General features: G+C 43.5%; 4 protein-coding genes across 5 annotated transcripts; 3 read left to right on the top strand and 1 right to left on the bottom strand.

Annotated features, from left to right (window-relative positions):
- Positions 1-2,151: 2,151 nt before the first annotated feature.
- On the top strand, positions 2,152-4,401 carry LOC117653733. 2 transcript variants are annotated; one of them, XM_034399590.1, is made up of 5 exons: positions 2,152-2,363; positions 2,452-2,544; positions 2,631-2,708; positions 2,787-3,136; positions 3,226-4,401. In XM_034399590.1, exons 2-5 carry the CDS (start codon positions 2,457-2,459, stop codon positions 3,571-3,573), a joined length of 864 nt encoding a protein of 287 aa, XP_034255481.1. In that variant the 5' UTR covers positions 2,152-2,363; positions 2,452-2,456; the 3' UTR covers positions 3,574-4,401. The 2 variants fall into 2 exon arrangements, with proteins under 2 accessions (XP_034255481.1, XP_034255480.1); XM_034399589.1 differs by having other exon boundaries at positions 2,449-2,544.
- LOC117653732 (protein ANTAGONIST OF LIKE HETEROCHROMATIN PROTEIN 1-like) lies at positions 4,309-5,958 on the bottom strand. Its single transcript, XM_034399587.1, has 4 exons — positions 5,626-5,958; positions 5,387-5,530; positions 5,031-5,301; positions 4,309-4,947 (listed from the first exon to the last, which is right to left on the bottom strand). Exons 1-4 carry the CDS (start codon positions 5,916-5,918, stop codon positions 4,426-4,428), a joined length of 1,230 nt encoding a protein of 409 aa, XP_034255478.1. The 5' UTR covers positions 5,919-5,958; the 3' UTR covers positions 4,309-4,425.
- A 469-nt stretch (positions 5,959-6,427) lies between these two features.
- On the top strand, positions 6,428-8,863 carry LOC117653815. The gene is made up of 2 exons (XM_034399746.1): positions 6,428-6,579; positions 7,703-8,863. The coding sequence occupies exons 1-2, from the start codon at positions 6,513-6,515 to the stop codon at positions 7,939-7,941; spliced, it is 306 nt and encodes a 101-aa protein (XP_034255637.1). The 5' UTR covers positions 6,428-6,512; the 3' UTR covers positions 7,942-8,863.
- Positions 8,036-12,226, top strand: LOC117653262. Its single transcript, XM_034398829.1, has 9 exons — positions 8,036-8,050; positions 8,368-8,445; positions 10,399-10,611; positions 10,697-10,839; positions 10,919-11,166; positions 11,243-11,448; positions 11,547-11,679; positions 11,764-11,912; positions 12,011-12,226. The coding sequence occupies exons 1-9, from the start codon at positions 8,036-8,038 to the stop codon at positions 12,116-12,118; spliced, it is 1,293 nt and encodes a 430-aa protein (XP_034254720.1). The 3' UTR covers positions 12,119-12,226.
- The last annotated feature ends 5,539 nt before the right edge of the window (positions 12,227-17,765 follow it).

Below are 17,765 nucleotides of genomic sequence, written 5' to 3'. Positions count from 1 at the left end.
TCCAACACCGATTGGCTTTTTGGCACGGGTCAAAAACCCCTAAAAATGCCTGTTTTTGAGGGTTTGGGGCTTTTTGGGATCTCCGAACCTGCCGGCTAAAAAATCTACCAATGTGGTTTTTCCGAAAGAAAAAGTGCGCTCTTTCGAATGCCGGGTCGCGCGAGGCTCTACGACGTCGGGTTTAGACGCTACGGGCTCTCAAAGTTGCTCAAATTCACTATTTTCACTAAAAATGACTAAAACAGATTCTTTCTCTCCGGAAGTCGATTGTGACTCTTCCTATCGGCAATCTTCACCATGCAAGGTATTTTTTATACCTCAGAGACATATTTTGGGCAATGAAGTTACGTTTTTCTACCGTGGGGAAAGCCCACACAGTACATAGCGTACATAGCGCCTAGTGGGTAGGCAGCCCCTTGCTCAGGCAAGTCGCGCGGGCCTGCCGCGTCAGGGAGGGCAGAGGTGGGATCGGGGTGGGCTCTATTGGACTTGAGTCAGCGAGCCCATGTGGGCTTCTCAAACCTATGGGGGCACTGAAAATAGAAAGGTGAGACTTCTGACCGCTATAACGGTATTACTGAAATGTACGACCGAAAAAGGGTCATACTGAAATGTAAGACCGAAAAAAGGTCATACTTCGATGTATGACCGAAAAACGGTCATTCTTCATAGTGTATCACAGGTAAAGGCTGATATATCCCCAAGCTAAACAATAACCAGTCTCGCTAATGTCTCACCTTTTTTGGTCATACATTCAAGTATGACCCTTTTTCGGTCATACATTCGGTCATACTTTTTGTATCATCAAAAATCGGTCAGATGTCTCACCCTTCGAATTTCAGTGGGGTAGCACTACGGTAAATTTCAATGGCCACCAGGCCGCCGGTGCAGGCGAAGCGGGCGTGGCGGGCCTGGCAGGCCGAGCGCCTGTGGGCCCACCCGCACGCTCGCCTGACGTGCGGGTTGGCCCATCCTCAGGTTGACAAGCGCTTCAGTGGTTCACTGGTCTGGTTTTCACTTCCAGACCGCTCGCTTGCAGTCTGAAAATCGTTAATCTTGGGTTCTGGAAAATTCAGAGTTCACTTCCTACCCTGAAACGGGGTAATGTCGGGTGTAATTTCGGACAACTCTGCCCTGAAGCATGGCGATGATGCTCCCATCTAACGGCCCACTTGGAGGCCTGTCCCGTTGCGCGCATCGCATCGGCCGCACCATCCGATCAATCACCCGGAGGCCAAATCAGGGGCAAACTTCAGGAGAAAGAGTGGTTTTTGTATTTAACCATTTTTACCTAAATTCGCTTTATGCGTAAAAACTTTGACTGGCAAGCCGAAACTGTTCATGGCCGGTTCATGCGGTGATTGTTTATCGATTCGATCATGTTGAGAGCATACTGTGTCAAATTTTCAATCACCTGGGTCAAATAGTATGGTTTATATGGGCTCTAAACTAAAAAAAATGTTACTTTACGGGGTTATTTCGGACATACAAACGTCACGCCAGGGAGAGTGGGTATGTCCTGAACACGTTCAATTTCGCAGGGTTTGAGTGGTGGAAGCTGAAGAGATCTTCTGAAAGTTGAAGATAATCCAATAACAACTATAATCCCCAATTGTTACAGCAGTTGCTTCGTAAACTTCGAATTTCATAAAAATGGGGCAAAGCTACATCTTTAATACTTAGTTTTATGTGCATATCTTACCTTAGTGTCAACGACTGTTTTGCAATTAATTTTCTTTCATGTGACATGAGAGTTGAACTTGGCGAATGGCTGCATAGCTCGCCGGTATACTACAATTGAAATGCAAAGCTTTCCACTGAGCCCCTGTGTCTTCCTAACCGTACATACGACACGACTACTTGCCCTTCATATGCATGTAAGTTGTCACGGAGCTGTCGATTTTGAAGCAACGTTTGAAGTTCCCGCGCGCCGCAGCGCGCCAGCCAGCTACGCTACGCCACTCCATCCCGCACTGAAAAAAAAGGTGTGTTGGTGCAACCCATCATTTTACTAGTTGGCGGCAGTTTGTTGCGAAAACAATCGGAAATTGTTGTTAGCACTATGTTGAGGGTGTGCGAGCAATTTACTCGATTGTCAGAAACATTCACAATTGTTGGGGAAACCATCTGAAACTGTAGGCATAGGGTGCGGTCCAAAACTTGCTCACAGCGCTGTCAGCGCCCTCACGGTCGGTCCGAAACAACCGTGAGCGAGCTCTCGCGAGACGTATGACGTCACACTTCCCGCTCTCACGACTGCTCACGGCGCCCCACCTCCGACCCTTGAGCGACGTGAGCACAACAGCAATTGCGCGCCAAAAGCACAAAAACAAGACAAAGAGACTGGAGAGAGTGCAGAGGAGGTATGTCCTAGTTAACGAATATTAGTTGTTGAAACACTCTTCAGAGCGTCTGGAAACCTTCTAATATGTTTCTGTAACTGTTCAGCAGTAAAGATGCCGTCCTTCACAGTATTTGACGCCTCAACGAATATGGATGTGTGCTTAACAGTCAGCGATGCTGACTATCAAAGAGCAATGGCAGGTTAGTCTCTTGGCTACTTTCCATTCTGTGCTTTGTTTGGCCTTCCTTTTCATTTTCACTTCTTTTATTTTTCCCTCCTTTGATAGACAATACGTTCCTTGTGGCATTAGTCAATCAAGAATACTCAAGAAGGGCGGAAGCAATTGCCGCTGCTGCTGATGCAGGTAAGCCTTTTGACACGATTCATTCATCTTGATTGTGTTGGTAATCAGCACTAAAAGACTTTGTTTGATTCTCTGCAGATGAAGCAGAAGCTGCAACAGAAGACGCACATGCACCCTCCGATGAGGCGCAGGAGGAGCAGGAGGTCCAGGAGGGTGGAGACCAAAAATCTATCTTTTTGTGGACCACCGACGTAATATATCTGCTCCTCTCTTTGTATGAAGAAAATATGGAGCAATTTTCCGCAGGGAAAAAAACCCACAAGAAAATTTGGGCTGGCATTGCCGCGGAGGTAAAATTGAAAAGTGGGAAAGATCCCAAAGGTGAGCAATGCCAGTCCAAAATGGCCTCGTTGAAAAAGACCTATAAAAATATTATTGACCACAACGGTGTGTCGGGCAACAATAGGAAAACCTGGCCATACTTTAAGGTCAGTACCGTAGTGTAATCATATGAAACAAGCCATCATTTAAATGCCAGAAATTTCTTTATAATAGTATCCACAATTCTATTTTGCAGAGGATGGATGAAATTTTTGGCAAGAGTGGGTGGGCCGAGCCAAAAGCCCTGGCAACGGAAGCTGGCCCTGGTCCTGGCCCTGGCTCTTCTGCTGCCTCTGCATCAGACTCACCACCAGTAGCCAAAAAGGCCAGAGCAGAGGTCCTATTAGATAAATTTGTTGAAGAGCTGAGGAGGGAAAGAAAAGAGAGGGAGGAGGCAAAGAGGAGGGAAAAGGAGGCCAAAGAGGCGGCCTTTCAGAAACTTCAAATGGAGAGGAAGAGCCTCAAAGAACAGATGCATAGGGAAACTATGGAAATGATGAGAAAAATGACGGAGGCCATTACTGGCAAAAAAATTGACAATTAGTCCTAGCTAAAATGAAGTTTTGTTAAGTTGTTTTTTTAAATTTTCTATTCTATTCTATGACGTAAAGAGACAACACTTGCAGTCCAAGTTCATTGGCTTAGTCTTTTGCTGTAGCTCAGACCTAAGAGTTACTGGCACATAGACAAAGCTGTAATGATCTGGGAGTGCCAATGCTGTCTGATTGTGCTGTTGCAGTTTTGTCTATGTGCCATGTATCTCTAGGTCTAGTCACCCTTCGAACTTAGGCTGTGATATTTTGTCTTTATGACCTCTAGTATTAATGTGAATGGAGCTCATCGCTACTAGCCTTTTATTTTTGCAAAAGGCATCCTAAGATGATCTCTCTTCTATATCTAAGTACCTAAATGTTTGTTTTACTCTTATCTATTTAATAAGTCAAATGTTAAAAGAAACTAGTTGGCCCGTATCGTGTATGTTTTGTTAAAAAAAAATACCGAAGGGATGGGCATATTTTTCAATCAAGCACTATCACAGCAATATCTGGCGTCCATGATCATTTTGGCAGTCTTTTGCTGTAGCTCAGACCTAAGAGTTACTGGCACATAGACAATGCTGTAATGATCTGGGAGTGCCAATGCTGTCTGATTGTGCTGTTGCAGTTTTGTCTATGTGCCATGTATCTCTAGGTCTAGTCACCCTTTGAACTTGGGCTGTGATATTTTGCCATTGTGCTTGTGTTGATGTTTAAGTTTGGTATAGGTCTAAACGTACTTCAAGCGTTTCTAGACAAACTTTTTATATTTCATGTTTTGTAAAGTAATTTTTTTTTGAATTACTAATAAACTTAATACAATTATAAGCACCCCATATTTCACATCATGATACCTGCATTCAGTTATCTCTCATGATAAGGGTATTCATTAGCCGCTGTCTTTTCAATCCACCTTCAATCGCATGACCAGCAACTAAGATGCCACGATTACCTTCAAATGGTAGAGGCTCAAATTCTACCATATCATCCCTCATGACACATATATTGTGGAGAACCATCGTAGCCACTAAATACTCGGGTATTTTTTCAATCTTGACCATAGGCAAACAATCAAGGACACTCCTCCACCTTGCCTTCCAAAGACCAAATGCCCTTTCAATTGAAACTCTAGCTGATGACAAACAATAGTTGAAATTTTTTTGTCTGGCTGACAAATGATGGTTATCTTTGAATGGCACCATAATGTGAGGGTGAATACCGTATGCCGCATCTCCAACAATGTGAGAGTCATTGGGAAAGTAAATATTAGGATTCCCCACAAATTGAGCCACTGGAGAGAGTCTGAACACTCTCGCATCATGCACTGACCCTGCATGACCAGCATAAACACTCGTAAATATTAAATCATGAGTACAAACAGCCTGCAAAATGAACAGAAATGATAACCACATGAAACAACAAGAAGGTTTCAAAATTAGAATGGTAAAAATGTTATTCTTAGCACCTGCAGTTGGATTGAAGGATAACCCTTCCTGTTCACATACGCTTGGTGAACATCATCAGGCGGATTCAGGATCTCAACATGCGTCCCATCAATGGCTCCTATCACACCTGGGAAAGCACTGTTACGCTCAAAAGCTGACATGACCTCAGCCGCCCGTTCACCCTGTGGCCACTGGATAAAGCGAGGCGCAATTTCGTGAAGGGCCTTTGCCACTCTGCGCATAACGCGGATGCTGGTAGCCTTCCCGATATTAAACTTTGTGCTAACAGATCTGGAAAAAGACAAGTGTATTTTTCACTCTGAGCACTTAAGGATTGGGACAAGTGAACAGTAACAAAGTGTACAAAAGTCAGTACCTGTAGCAATCTGGAGTGGCCATCATCCACAAGGCCATCAGTAGCTGAGTCCGAGCTGGTGTCTGGGGCCGCCCTGTTTGTCCCTGCCTACTCAGACGGGGCTCCAGAAGCTCTAACACATACTCAAATGTTGCAGGATATAATCTAGTCAAATAAAAGAATAGAAAAAAAACCATCAGCAAGTGTGCGAGTGTTCACATGTGGCTGTAGCCATACAAATAATGACTGTCGATACAAACCTGAAATGGGACTTAAACTCCTCAGGAGAGTATCTGGGAATTGTATTTTCAACAAAGCCCTCAATACGGGGCCTCTTTATCTGTGGACCTCTCAATTCGCCAAGTAACGCGGCTCCAGCGGCCTTTCTGACTTGTTCTAAATCATCCTCGCTGCTCGATGACGAACTAAACATTGATTTTTGTAGCGTTTCCAGATCTTCTTCATCTGATGAACTATCTAAGCTGTCTAAAGCCGTTTTAACGACTTGAAGTAATGCTAATTTTGAAAATTCGTTCATTTCTAAATTATCCATGTGAGCAAGAGGTTATGTAGTTGTCAACAACAGCCGGAAATCGCTCACAGGCGGTCCGAAACGACGAGCGCTATCTACACGACAACATTTCGGACCGCTCTTCGTGAGCGTGAGCTCTGTGAGCTCTGTGAGCAGGTTTTGGACCGCACCCATAGTGGTCGTTGGGCCAACCATCTCGGAAGCTGCTGGAAGCATTCGAGTCAGGGAGGGGGGTCCCGCAAGCCAGCGGAGGGTTCGGTGAGCCGGCGTAGGCCGGCGGCTCTCGGCGGCCCGCCTTCGGGTCCGTTCGGATCGGGCAGGGAGGAGGAGAGGGGGTCACGCCGAAGGTGTCGAGTCGACGGGGGCGGGGGCGGGGGGGGAGGGGGAGGTGCGTGTCCGACAAGGAGCAAGCGAGATATCTACGCGTGCAGGAGTGAGACGCAGCCACTTCCGCCCGAGCCGTGTCGTGCCGGAGCAGGCGCGCACGCTGCGACGCGCCGAGGGACGCCACGCTCACGCCGCAGCCGAGCCGCATTCCAGCGTCCCAGAGTCACCATTTCAGCGAACGCGATATTTGTGCTTCGTTCAAGTTTCTGTCGTTAATCAAAGTTAAAAATGGACCGCACAGTGCTGTTTAACCTACAGCGCATGGGAATGGAGAAGCATGCGGATCTGTTCAGAGGTAAGTGTTGTGAAAGATCGGTGTAGAACCTAACCTCGCCGGTGGCCGGGCACTGGTGCTGGAGCCCTGCGGGGCGGCCGCGCACTGGTGACTGAGCCCTACCGTTTGCCTAAATTGTGGCGGACTCCGGGCGGGCTTGGCAGGCACTTGCCGGTTGAAGTGGCCGGGCGCCAGTACCGCGCGCGGCGGGTGGCGGGATCTCTCTGTCTCTCTCGCGCCCCTACAGCACACTACACAGTGCGAGAGAGACAGCTGCAATGCACAGTGGGCCAGAAGACCGGTGGAGGCGGACAAAACTCTAGACGCATTTGAACTTGAGTCGCTACATGGGGCTCGAACCGATCGCGTGACCCCACCAATGGATTTGTATCCGAAAAAGGAATCCATTGATGGGGTCACACGTTCGGTTCGAGTCCTGTTTAGCGACTCTGGAGCTCAAAACGCGTCTAGAGTTTTGGCCACCTGCGCCGGTCTTCTGGCCCACTGTGCAGTGGCCGGTCCGCCAACAGAGCGATCCCGCCAACCGCACTCTGCGGGCGAGGGGATTGTTCTGTCTCTCTCGCACCCCTACGGCACACTTCATGAGTGCGAGAGAGATGGGCAAGGCGCCGCCTGCACTTTGCTATCTCTCTCGCACTCATGGAGTGGCTGCGAGCAGCTGACTTCGGCTGTGAGTGTGCGAGTGAGAGCGAGAGCGTCGCAGCGCGTGGCCGACAGCACCTCAGACCTCGCTTCGTCTCTCTCGCACTTCCATGGCACACTCCATGAGTGCGAAGACTGACTGGGCAAGGCGCCGCCTGCACTCTTTGCTGTCTCTCAATAAACACTTCCACCAGAACGCCCAGTGAAGAACAAGAAGAATATCAAAAGCCGGAAACAGTCCGTAAAAATCGCTCCTTTGATCATATTATAGGTTCATTTGGGTTCTAGAAATTATTTAAGATTAAATAAATACGAGTTTTATGATTGTAAACAGTCAAAACCTACAATTAAGACGTTTATCGGAACTGGTTCCGGTACCATTTCTTCCTCTTGTTCTTCACTTGGCGTTCTGGTGGAAGTTTCTATAGTTGCCCCTCCCCACCCCCCTGTGAAAATGCCTAACCATCTATTCATATTTCAGAAAATCGAATTAAATGGGAAACTCTCAGAGAAATGAGTCGATTGACAATGAGCTCCCTGTTCGCCGGCAAGGTGAACGAACTGTTCGAGTTTGAGAGGGCGTACAAGAAACTGAACGGAAACTGGGCGATTCCAGAAACGGAGTTACCGCCTTCTGGAAGCCAGGTATCGCCAACTGTCCTTGAAGTGCCCTGTTTGAATTATTTCGACATCAAATTACTACTGTTTCCACGAAACTGAGTTTGCGTATTAAAATACAAAATTTGCCTTTGAGAATAATACACGGGAAACCTAACTGTCTACTACAAACGCATGCTTGACGCCGTGTAACTATATGCGTCAAGCATGCGTTTGTTAGTGTGTACTTTCAAGCATGCATTTGTAAGAGTGTACATACACTGTGCAAATTTGTTGTCACTTTATGACAAAAACGCGGATGACATTTTCGTCACTTTCAAATCATGACAATTTCATCACAAATTGATGACATTTTCATCAAAGCTCCTATACTTATTGCATGGGCGTGACAACAATGTCATCAATTTTTTTGACATCCTTGTAAGGAAAATTAGCCTTGAAATTGTCATCAAGTGACGACTCAAATTTTCTCAGTGTAGTAGACAGTTAGGTTTTTAGTGTAACTCGGAGTGCAGCGCTCGGGGGCAGGGTGCCTTCAGGCGAGACGCCACCGAATGGAAACCGAAAGAAGAGGACCCTCTCGATTGGACACATGACAACTTCACAGTGAGCCTAAATTTAAGTATATGCCGGTGCTGGACATTATTGCGTAAGGTAACCTTGATCCAAAAAACTCGGCCGCCAACAAAAGTTATTTGCTTGCGGCCCAGTTTGGGCTGGATGCGGTTTGACGTTCTGAGACTCAGAAGTAGTCAGACCGAGAGGTACCGCACACTGAGGCAAAAAAAAAACTCAGTATTCTCTGGAGGGACCGTAGTTATCTCCGTAGGACGTGGAATACTGTATACTCCTACGGAGATCAGTGTAACGTCCCACGGAGGTGACTGTACGGGCCTACGGACAATATTGACAAGTGGGCTACGGAGAAAAGCCACAAGCTGTTTACAGAATTTACCGTAGCTTTTTGCCACAGTCAATGCACGCATTTGCGTCTGCACTGGGATGGGACTCGATCACCAAGGAATTTCCCCCCCCCCCCCAAAAAAAAAAAAAAAAAAAAAAAACCTCGGCGGTTCTCAACCTTTACTGGCTCGAGGCCTCGAGGCCGCAAAATTTGTAGCCAAAAATATCTCTCCCCCACGCGACCCCTCCTTTAGCATGCCTATCTTATGGAGTGCGATTATCCTTGTAGTCCGGGTTGATCAAAACGGTCACAAATGTCTTTGAAAAATCGTGTTTTGAGCGGACTTTAAGCAGCCACTGCGTCTGATCCGAGGCGGTATTTCGTACTCCCTTAACGGACAGTTGGTCTTTGGACCTTCCATTAGCATGCATTATTACGGAATGCAATTATTCGCCTTAGTTTGGGAGCAGTATTGTCGCAAAGTTGACTAAAACGGTCACAAATGCATTTGAAAAATCGTGTTTTGGGCCGATTTCAAGCAGCCACTGCGTCTGATCCGAGGCGGTATTTCGTACTTCCTAAACGGGCAATTGGTCTTTTGACCTTCCATTAGCATGCCTTCGTTACGGAGTGCGATTATCCGCCTTATTTTGGGAGCAGTATTGCCGTAAAGTTGTGCCCCGCTCAGTGCTTAGCCCGTGGGGCAGCCGGGAAATCGCCGCGATCCCGCGACCCCAGCCCCAGCCACCTCGCCGCAATCCCCCGAAATTTTTTCGCGACACCATGGTGGGGCCGAGCCGTTTCGGAGGAGTTAGTGTACTGTACACACCCACAGACAGACAAACAGACAGACAAAACTTTTTCAACCCAGTGGAGTGACGGGCTCTGCTATCGCTCAGCCAACTATCGCTTAGCCAAAAACGCTAGAACTTGAAATCCCTTAAATTTAAATCCACTTGCAACTTTGCACTCCAAGTACGCCCCGCCCCGAGGCCGTCAACGCCGTCACCGTCGTCCTCCCCTGCGAGCGGTTTAAGTATTCGGCGGGTGCAGCCACTATTCCTTGAGGTGACCGTGTCCAATCCTGGTTTAGCTTCTTGCATGCAACTTCTGTAGCAACTTAAATATCACAACTGCACGCTCACCGTCTATGAGCTATTTCTGCGCAAATAAGTAGAACTCTCACATACTTGAGCTTTTGCTCAATTGTTAATACTGGTTGATACCAACCAAGACAGAAAGTGAGCCCAAGTAGTATAGATTTGCGTGCATTTTTTTCACAGACCGATGCGGGCTGGAGCTGGTGTCATGTTTTCCTTTTTTTTTGCAGAGTAGCGTGCTGGTCGCTGTTTGCTGAATTTCTCGGTTTTAATAGACACTTCCACCAGAACACCGAGTGAAGAACAAGAGGAAGAAATGGTGCCGGAACCAGTTCCCATAAACGTCTTATATATGGGTTTTATGACGGTTGACAATCATGAAACTCGTCTTTATATAATTTTAAATAATTTTTAGAACCCAAATGAACCCATAATATGATCAAAGGAGCGACTTTTATGGACTGTTTCCGGCGTTTGATATTCTTCTTGTTCTTCACTCGGCGTTCTGGTGGCAGTGTCTATTGGTTCATGTCTAACATCCCTTTGTTTATGCAGGACGAGTCTCAGCAATCTGACCGGGAGGACGACGACGAGACTCAGTTCGTCCCTCCAGTCATCGACTCACACGAGACTTCAAGGCTCAACTCGACTTCAGAGCCCAACCCTGACCACACTTCAGAGGGAACCTCGGGTGACACAAGGAAAAGAAATGCAGAGTCCGAGACGGAGACGCCGCCCCCAAAGCAGCCGAGACCAACTGAAGCAAATGCAAGTTTTTATACATTATATTTTTAAAGTTTTTGCCGGTCGCACGCTGCGCACATCATTCTCATAATTTTTCTACCTTTCTTAGGTTGTGGAAGAATATTTGAAACCAGGGCTCATTGGAAAAGTGCTCCTGTCAGTAGGACGGAAAAGGAGCTTCGACCAAAGTAACAGAGTAAAGTTGGCGGAGACTATTGTGTTGGGGGAGCTGGGCAACGATGCAGAAAAATCGTAAGTATTAATCTGTTGGCAAATTTTGAAAAAAACGAACAAGTGCACTTTTTCTAACTTGGAAACCTTTTTTCCCTAGGATTTCGCAGAAACGGCTCTCCTTTCTGTCAGAGTGCATCGTAAAGATTTTCCCTCTGGAAACTGCTGCAATCTACTTCACTCCAAGGGTGCCTGCAAAGGGGTTGGTTCCGGCTGTGCAACCAAAAGGGGTGCTTGTGGATAAGTACCACAACCTCCTCCGAGTTCTGAGGCAAGAGGGCCTCAGGACCAGTAATCGGAGATCCCGATGCGATGAAGGAGACGAAGATGACTTTTCTGATTCTGGAGGTGTGTTACAGTGAACGGAGGTGCATTGTCATTTCCACATTGGATTGTTTATCTGCACTTTATTCTTTTTTTACAGGGGATGATGCCTTGGATTATCTAGAAAAGAACTCCTTGGCGAAAAAGTCTGTCACTATTGCCAAGTGGCATGAAACCGTCCACAAGCGCTACTCTATGCTTCTCAACACGGTTGACAGAAAAAGTAAGGCCCGCATGGGGCAAGAAAAAATAGACGTGTATTACAACCAATTCCCATGCCTGAAGCAGCAATGGGGTCTTGATTTGGTGGGTTTGTTTAGTTTTTTCTTAAGTCCGAATAAGAATTGCTTTTGTTATTTTCTGAATGTCTATCTCATAATTATTTTATTTACTCGTTTTCACAGCTTATGGATGATTTTGACGAACTGTTTGCCAACCGTTGTCTGAATGTGCTTGAAAACTGGACGAGTATCGTGGCCAAACTAGAAAAGGTTCTACAGAAGGTTTACACCCCAGACGCGTGTTGCACTGAAGCTGGTGTGTATTACAAGTTTACATTAATTATGCAATGTGATTGCGACAGTTAGTGTACGTTGTCTGAGATTTCATTCTATTTTTCAGGGGAAAATGTGAGACTGCTGCAAGCAATCCCATCTCTGTTCAGGCAACCACCAGTGCCCTACGGTAAGAAACTTGCAAAAGGAGAATTGAGGGTACATTGGAAACCAAACAGGCAAGAAAGTGTGAACGGCTTCCTTTTACATGCAGAGGTATGGGTTTGCACCCTTTTTTTCGATACTTATTTCTTCATTTTTGAAGCTTTCCCTTTTATTTGTTTAATTTTTATTGTTTGATGTCTTTCTTACAGAATAACAGCATTTTGACGGATAGAGTGCAACAGATAAAGGATAAGTGTGGCAAGGTCTCCCAAAACGCTTCAGCCGTTTGCTGCAGTTGTAGGACCCACACCAGATGACATAGAGGATTGTTATGTCATACTAGACAGCTTTTGGTATAAGGTTGAGAGCCCTTTGCAGCGGTGGACTCTTGTTTTAAAATCACCCAAAGTTCTGCTTTCCCAACTACCCAGTTCAGTTTTCCTACTCTTGGATGTATCTGCAGCATGCTGTGTACCAACTCAGCACAAACTGGGATTTAAACTTTCCCCGGTTTATTGGAGAAGTTGAGAGGTTTAGAAGAGTCAGTGTATAGCTGTGTGCGTATTAAGTCTGTGTTTAAATTAGTAGTCAGCTAATAGTTGTAGACACTTTGTTTGGATTTTACTATGAGATATTGTACATAATTAGCATTAAGGTACCGTCAAGATTTAGAAATTTTTCTTTTTTTTGTTACCATGGCATTTTGTCCTAAATGTCCAAGTTCTCACGAACTTTATAGCATTCATAATCTCAAACTTCACGTTAACCTAAATCACAAGTACAATTTTGTCAACGTTCAATGTAAGCAGCCAGGATGTGGTAGAGACTTTGCAGGGTGGACTGAGTTTCGCAGACACTTGTCTTACCATAAGTGCCAAAATTCTCAGAGAACAAAATATTTTTTCAAACGAACCTCCACTGCAAATTGATGACATTGTAGTTGATAGCCATGTTGAGGCAAACAGTGAAGAGTATAATAACACTAACAGCTCTGAGGCAGCGGAGAGTCACATAGACAAATTATTTATGTGTTTTATAGCAAAGCTATATGGAATGCCTGATTTACCTCGCAGTTTCGTGCAGATTATTGTTTCTGATGTGACTAACCTAATTCATGAAATTGCCTGTCAAATATTTCAAACTAAGAACACATACTCTTTTGAGAACTCAAGTTTTTGCGTAGTGTTTTTGGTTTTTTGGGAAAAAAATTAATAAAATTTTTTCATAAGTACCGTACTGAATATCGACGGCTTCAAATTTTGGAAGAGTCTGGTAGCTTTATTAAGCCCAAACCTTACGATGTTGGTGGTGAACTTGTTAAAAAGGGAGTCGAAGGGAGGTTGGTTAAACGTCTTGTCCCCCTCAGTGGTCAGTATTTCCCAATGAAATCTGTGCTACAATTATTCTTCTCTTTGCCTAACGTTTTGAAGGAAGTACTTAGTTATGTTACTTCTTTAGAAAACCAAGAAAATGTTCTGTCAAATTTTGTTCAGGGGGCACTGTGGAAAGCCAAGAAGGATAAATACTTCAAGGGCAAGATTGTTTTGCCTTTTTTCTATATTATGAGATTTTAAAATCAATAATCCTCTTGGTTCACATGCATGTGTGCAGAAAGGGGAGGAATTATTATACAATAGCTTGCCTCCCCCCAGAGCAAAGATCTGTCCTAAGTAATATTTTCCTTGCATTAGTAAATTATGCCATGGACCGTAAAAGTTCCACCACCACCAACTGTCAAAATGAAATGATTTTTAGAAAGGTTGTTCATCAGATCAATTATCTGCAAAAGGAAGGTATATCTGTAAAAAATGATAAAGGAGAGGACATTCGCTTTATTTTGCATTTGGATTATTACTAGGAGACAATAAAGGGCCCTAAATTCTGTGCAAGATTATGCTGCATCAACTCACTACTGACAGTGTGCAAGGTAACCTCAGAGGACATGAAGACAGATTTATATGAGAAACCAGAACTTATCCGGAGTGAAGATGAGTATGTAACTGATGTATCTCAAGGATACAAGCAGTCAGGATTGAAGAAATCATCTGTGTGGAACGAAATTGATGGGCACAATGTATATAATAATATGGCATTAGATATTATGCATGATATGGAAGGGGGGTTTGTAAGTATGGGATGTACCATGTTGTGTACCACTACGTGTACAATGCAAAAAAAAAAGGGGGCCCTTTAAAATTTTTAAATGAGAGAATGAAAACTTTTGTTTTTTATGGTAATGGCTTTACGAACCGTCCACAGTACATTTCTGTATCAGATTTAACAAAAGAAAAGCGTCTTAGAATGTCGGCTTCAGAAATGCTTACTTTCGTTTTAGTTTTTCCTTTCCTTGTTGGTGATTTAATCATTTTTGATAGTGTCTGGCAGTATTATTTAATGTTGAGAAAAATTTTAGTATTTGTTCGTGCTCCTGCATTTCACCCAGAGAGTATAAATTCTCTTAACGAGTGGGTAGCTCAGCACCATAAACTATACATAAAATTATTTAATGACACACTGAAGCGCAAATTTCATAATATGTTGCACTACAGCCGTGCTCTTAGACTTTCAGGACCACTTGCGGGTTTTAAAGTTCTTACGGGTTTTGAAAGTAAGCACAGACCAACAAAAAAGTAGCAAGTTCAAATCGTCTAGGCGAGACCCTGCTCGAACCATTGCACTCAAAGAGCAGTTGCAGCTTTGTTCTAAATTTCTGAGTGGTGATATGTTACTTTAAGGTTTGATATGGGCCCCTCCTCCATGATGTCTCATTATGATAAGTTAGATTTAGATATTCCAGTAGATTTTGGTGATAACCTAGTTGAGACGTCATGGGTGGACTTCAAGGGAACAGTATACAGACCTGGAATGATTGTGTATGTTGGAAGTGATGATGTGCACAGTCTTCCGGTGTTTGGCAAAATAAATAGCATCATTTGCAATGAAGATTGCAATGTGGGATTTATTTATCAAAAATTTTAAAATAGGGGTACGCGCCGTTTGTTTGGGGGCGTAGTAGGCGAGCGATGCGTCTGAACAATCTTATAGGAGATGGCGAAGAAGTGTGGAGAATAAGGCCAATACGTGTCTTCCCTCACGAAAAGGCGGGGAAATTTATGTCATTTTTGTGATTTTCTTACTGAAAACTGAGGAAACAATGGGGAAAATCAACTTTGTAATTTGGTCACAAATTGGTAAATTTTTGGAAAAGGAAAAGGGCTGGGATGAAATTGGAAGTCAGTTTCGTGATCGCACACCAAAAACTGCAGGAAACTATGTAAAACTCGACTCAAAATTTTGGTCCAAAATTGGTAAATATTTTGGGAAAAATAAAGGTCTGAGATGAAATTGGAAGTCATTTTTGTGATCAGCACACCAAAAACTGCAGGAAACTATGTATAACTCGACTCAAAAAATTTTTTGGGCCAAAATTGGCAAATATTTGGAAAAGTAAAGGTCTGAGGAAATTGGAAGTCATTTTCGTGATCACACCCAAAAACTGCAGGAAACTATGTTAACTCGACTCAAAAATTTTTGGGCGAAATTGGTAAATATTTGGAAAAGTCAAGGTCTGGGATGAAATTGGAAGTCATTTTCGTGATCAGCACACCCAAAACTGCAGTAAACTATGTAGAACTCGACTTCAAAATTTTGTTCGAAATTGGTAAATTTTGGGAAAAGTAATGGTCTGGGTGAAAGGAAGTTATTTTCGCAATTTCTAAGTGTGTTTCCTGTTCATTGTGTCGTAAAATGAACCCTAACACTGTTACTCAGCGAGTAACATTCAACAGCCAGCATTGAATTACTTCATACGATTCACAAATGCTTCAATTACCATTCGATATCTCCTTTTTATTGAACTTATGAATACACAAGTTAAGTAAAACCTAAAAAGCCCTTTTTTTCCCTTTTTTTAAACTAGTGGATGAAACTTCATTGATTTATCTCAATTCATTAAAAAAAGACACATTTACAGGCAGGCTGATTGCAACTACTTTTCGGAGAAGACCTTCTGTCAGATCCAATGAATCGTTCCATTTAATTTAATGCGAGCCCACTTATTGCTAAACGCAAGTTAATCTTATTCATAAGTGTCATGATGTGATATTTTAAACTTTAAAAATATAGCATAAGTATTTACCTAACATTGTGAATAAATTAAAAAGACAGTCAACTCAAAAATGACTGACCAAAATACCAGTTTTCGCAGACAATGTATGATGAAGTTAAAAGAATCGTCTCATGAAATCATATGACCAAGTCATGAATCGTTTATTGAATCAGATGTCAATGTCAAACCATGTATGCGCTACTCTCACTCACCATATAGTTGTCTTTAAGGTTAGTACTATAGTAAAATTACAGCATTGCAATGAAGCCTTTCCCAGAGTCAGTGCCAAGAGTCAGCAAAGACTTTTTTTTTGGCAAGATTAGTGTCTGGTTTGTACTTTTAGATTTCATTTATCTATTTTTAACTGTTATTTAGCAAAGCAAACAATAAAAAGTATAATGTTGAGAATAAAAATGGAAATACACTCTCAAAACTTAAAAAGACCAAATCATTCTTGCAATTATCAAACGATCAAACACACTCCACTGACTAAAACATTTCCCCTGTGGCGGGGGAGGGGAGGGGGGGGACGGACGGACGAAACGCGTAATAAATTTTCACTTTTATTTTCCGTATTTCACTGTGTTGACACTCCGAGGGGTTTTAATCATTGTGAATATCGAAAAACTAAGACCGAACTCACTTCTAAGCCCTTCTCCTCTCTATTTTTTTTTATTTCCAATGTTTTGCCAGTCCCGTATTTGAGAGCCGCGGCCGCAAGTATGAAAAATTTCTATATATGCTGCCAACCTAACCCCGCTAAAACTAATTCAAAAAGGTGTTTTGAATATTTCAAACGATAGTAATCGTGAATATAAAATAAACTCCCCCTGTGGGACCTTTAGGGGATGTTCGGTGCAAAATTTTGGGAACTATTAGTGTTGTAGTTGCTGAGAAACGTGAGCGTGTACGCTACAGACAGACAGACAGACGCACGACCAGTCACTTTTTGGAGCGCCCAAACACGGCAAGGGCTCGCTATCGCTCGCCAACAATAGGGCTTATGAAGATATGCTGCTTATGAAATTTTTGACCTTGATAGCAGTACATTTTAAAATATCTGATTAATTTCACACCCCCCGTCTTTTCCATCAATTTTCAGACGGCAAAAAGTTTGTAGCTTTATTTTGATGTGTAAACTACCTTAATTCATTTTTAAAGTAAAAACTGAAAATCTGATACAGAAATTTACTGTGTAAATACTGTAAAATACTGTTGTGCTATTGTTAGTTTTATTGCTCTGTAACAATATAGTAAGTTGTGCTATGTTGTGCTGTGTAAGTTGTGCTATTGTTAGTTTTTTTCCTGTCATTGAAGGTGTTGTACTATGTAATATTTTTGCTGTGCGTAAATAAATTTTCTTTTTGTCATTTTGGCTTATCATAATTACAGCAAGCTCAATTCCCTAACAAGGCTCCCCTAGCTAGTCGCATGATTGCTCCAAAGATTTCATGTGATTTCCAACACGCACAATGGGTTCCCCTGAAACCTAAGGGTGCTTTCCACAACTGAAATAATAGTTTGGGTCAAGCAATCCTGATAAGCTCCCCCAAACAACTAAATCGTTTGCTACAGCGAAATTTTGTTATTTGCCCAACAAAAGAGTAACGTTCACACAAAGATTAAGAAAGTTCTGAGAACAGTAAACTCAGTTCTATAAAATCATAAGGCAGGTCAGTGTGTCCGCCGAGATGGTTTCTCCAACCATCTCCACTTTGTTGCACGACCATCACGCTGAAGCATTTCAGATGGTTGTGCCAACCCGTAAGATTGTTCGTCGAAAAACCAACCCTAACAAAGGTTGCCCAACCATCTCTCGAGTTGCACCAACACACCTTTTTTTTTAGTGCGGCGGC

This window comes from Thrips palmi, unplaced genomic scaffold (genome assembly GCF_012932325.1).
Source record: "Thrips palmi isolate BJ-2018 unplaced genomic scaffold, TpBJ-2018v1 HiC_scaffold_8, whole genome shotgun sequence".
NCBI lineage: Eukaryota > Metazoa > Arthropoda > Insecta > Thysanoptera > Thripidae > Thrips > Thrips palmi.
This window is presented reverse-complemented; position numbering and strand designations above follow the sequence as displayed.

Coding starts and splice junctions, on each gene's coding strand:
- LOC117653815 (XM_034399746.1), top strand. CDS start 6,513: ATGGACCGCACAGTGCTGTTTAACCTACAGCGCATGGGAATGGAGAAG. Junction 6,580..7,702: donor GCATGCGGATCTGTTCAGAG/GTAAGTGTTGTG, acceptor TTCATATTTCAG/AAAATCGAATTAAATGGGAA.
- LOC117653262 (XM_034398829.1), top strand. Junction 11,167..11,242: donor TGACTTTTCTGATTCTGGAG/GTGTGTTACAGT, acceptor CTTTTTTTACAG/GGGATGATGCCTTGGATTAT. Junction 11,680..11,763: donor CGCGTGTTGCACTGAAGCTG/GTGTGTATTACA, acceptor TCTATTTTTCAG/GGGAAAATGTGAGACTGCTG.
- LOC117653732 (XM_034399587.1), bottom strand. CDS start 5,918: ATGGATAATTTAGAAATGAACGAATTTTCAAAATTAGCATTACTTCAA. Junction 5,531..5,625: donor GAGTTTAAGTCCCATTTCAG/GTTTGTATCGAC, acceptor TTATTTGACTAG/ATTATATCCTGCAACATTTG. Junction 4,948..5,030: donor ATCCTTCAATCCAACTGCAG/GTGCTAAGAATA, acceptor TTCATTTTGCAG/GCTGTTTGTACTCATGATTT.
- LOC117653733 (XM_034399590.1), top strand. CDS start 2,457: ATGCCGTCCTTCACAGTATTTGACGCCTCAACGAATATGGATGTGTGC. Junction 2,545..2,630: donor CTATCAAAGAGCAATGGCAG/GTTAGTCTCTTG, acceptor CTCCTTTGATAG/ACAATACGTTCCTTGTGGCA. Junction 2,709..2,786: donor TGCCGCTGCTGCTGATGCAG/GTAAGCCTTTTG, acceptor GATTCTCTGCAG/ATGAAGCAGAAGCTGCAACA.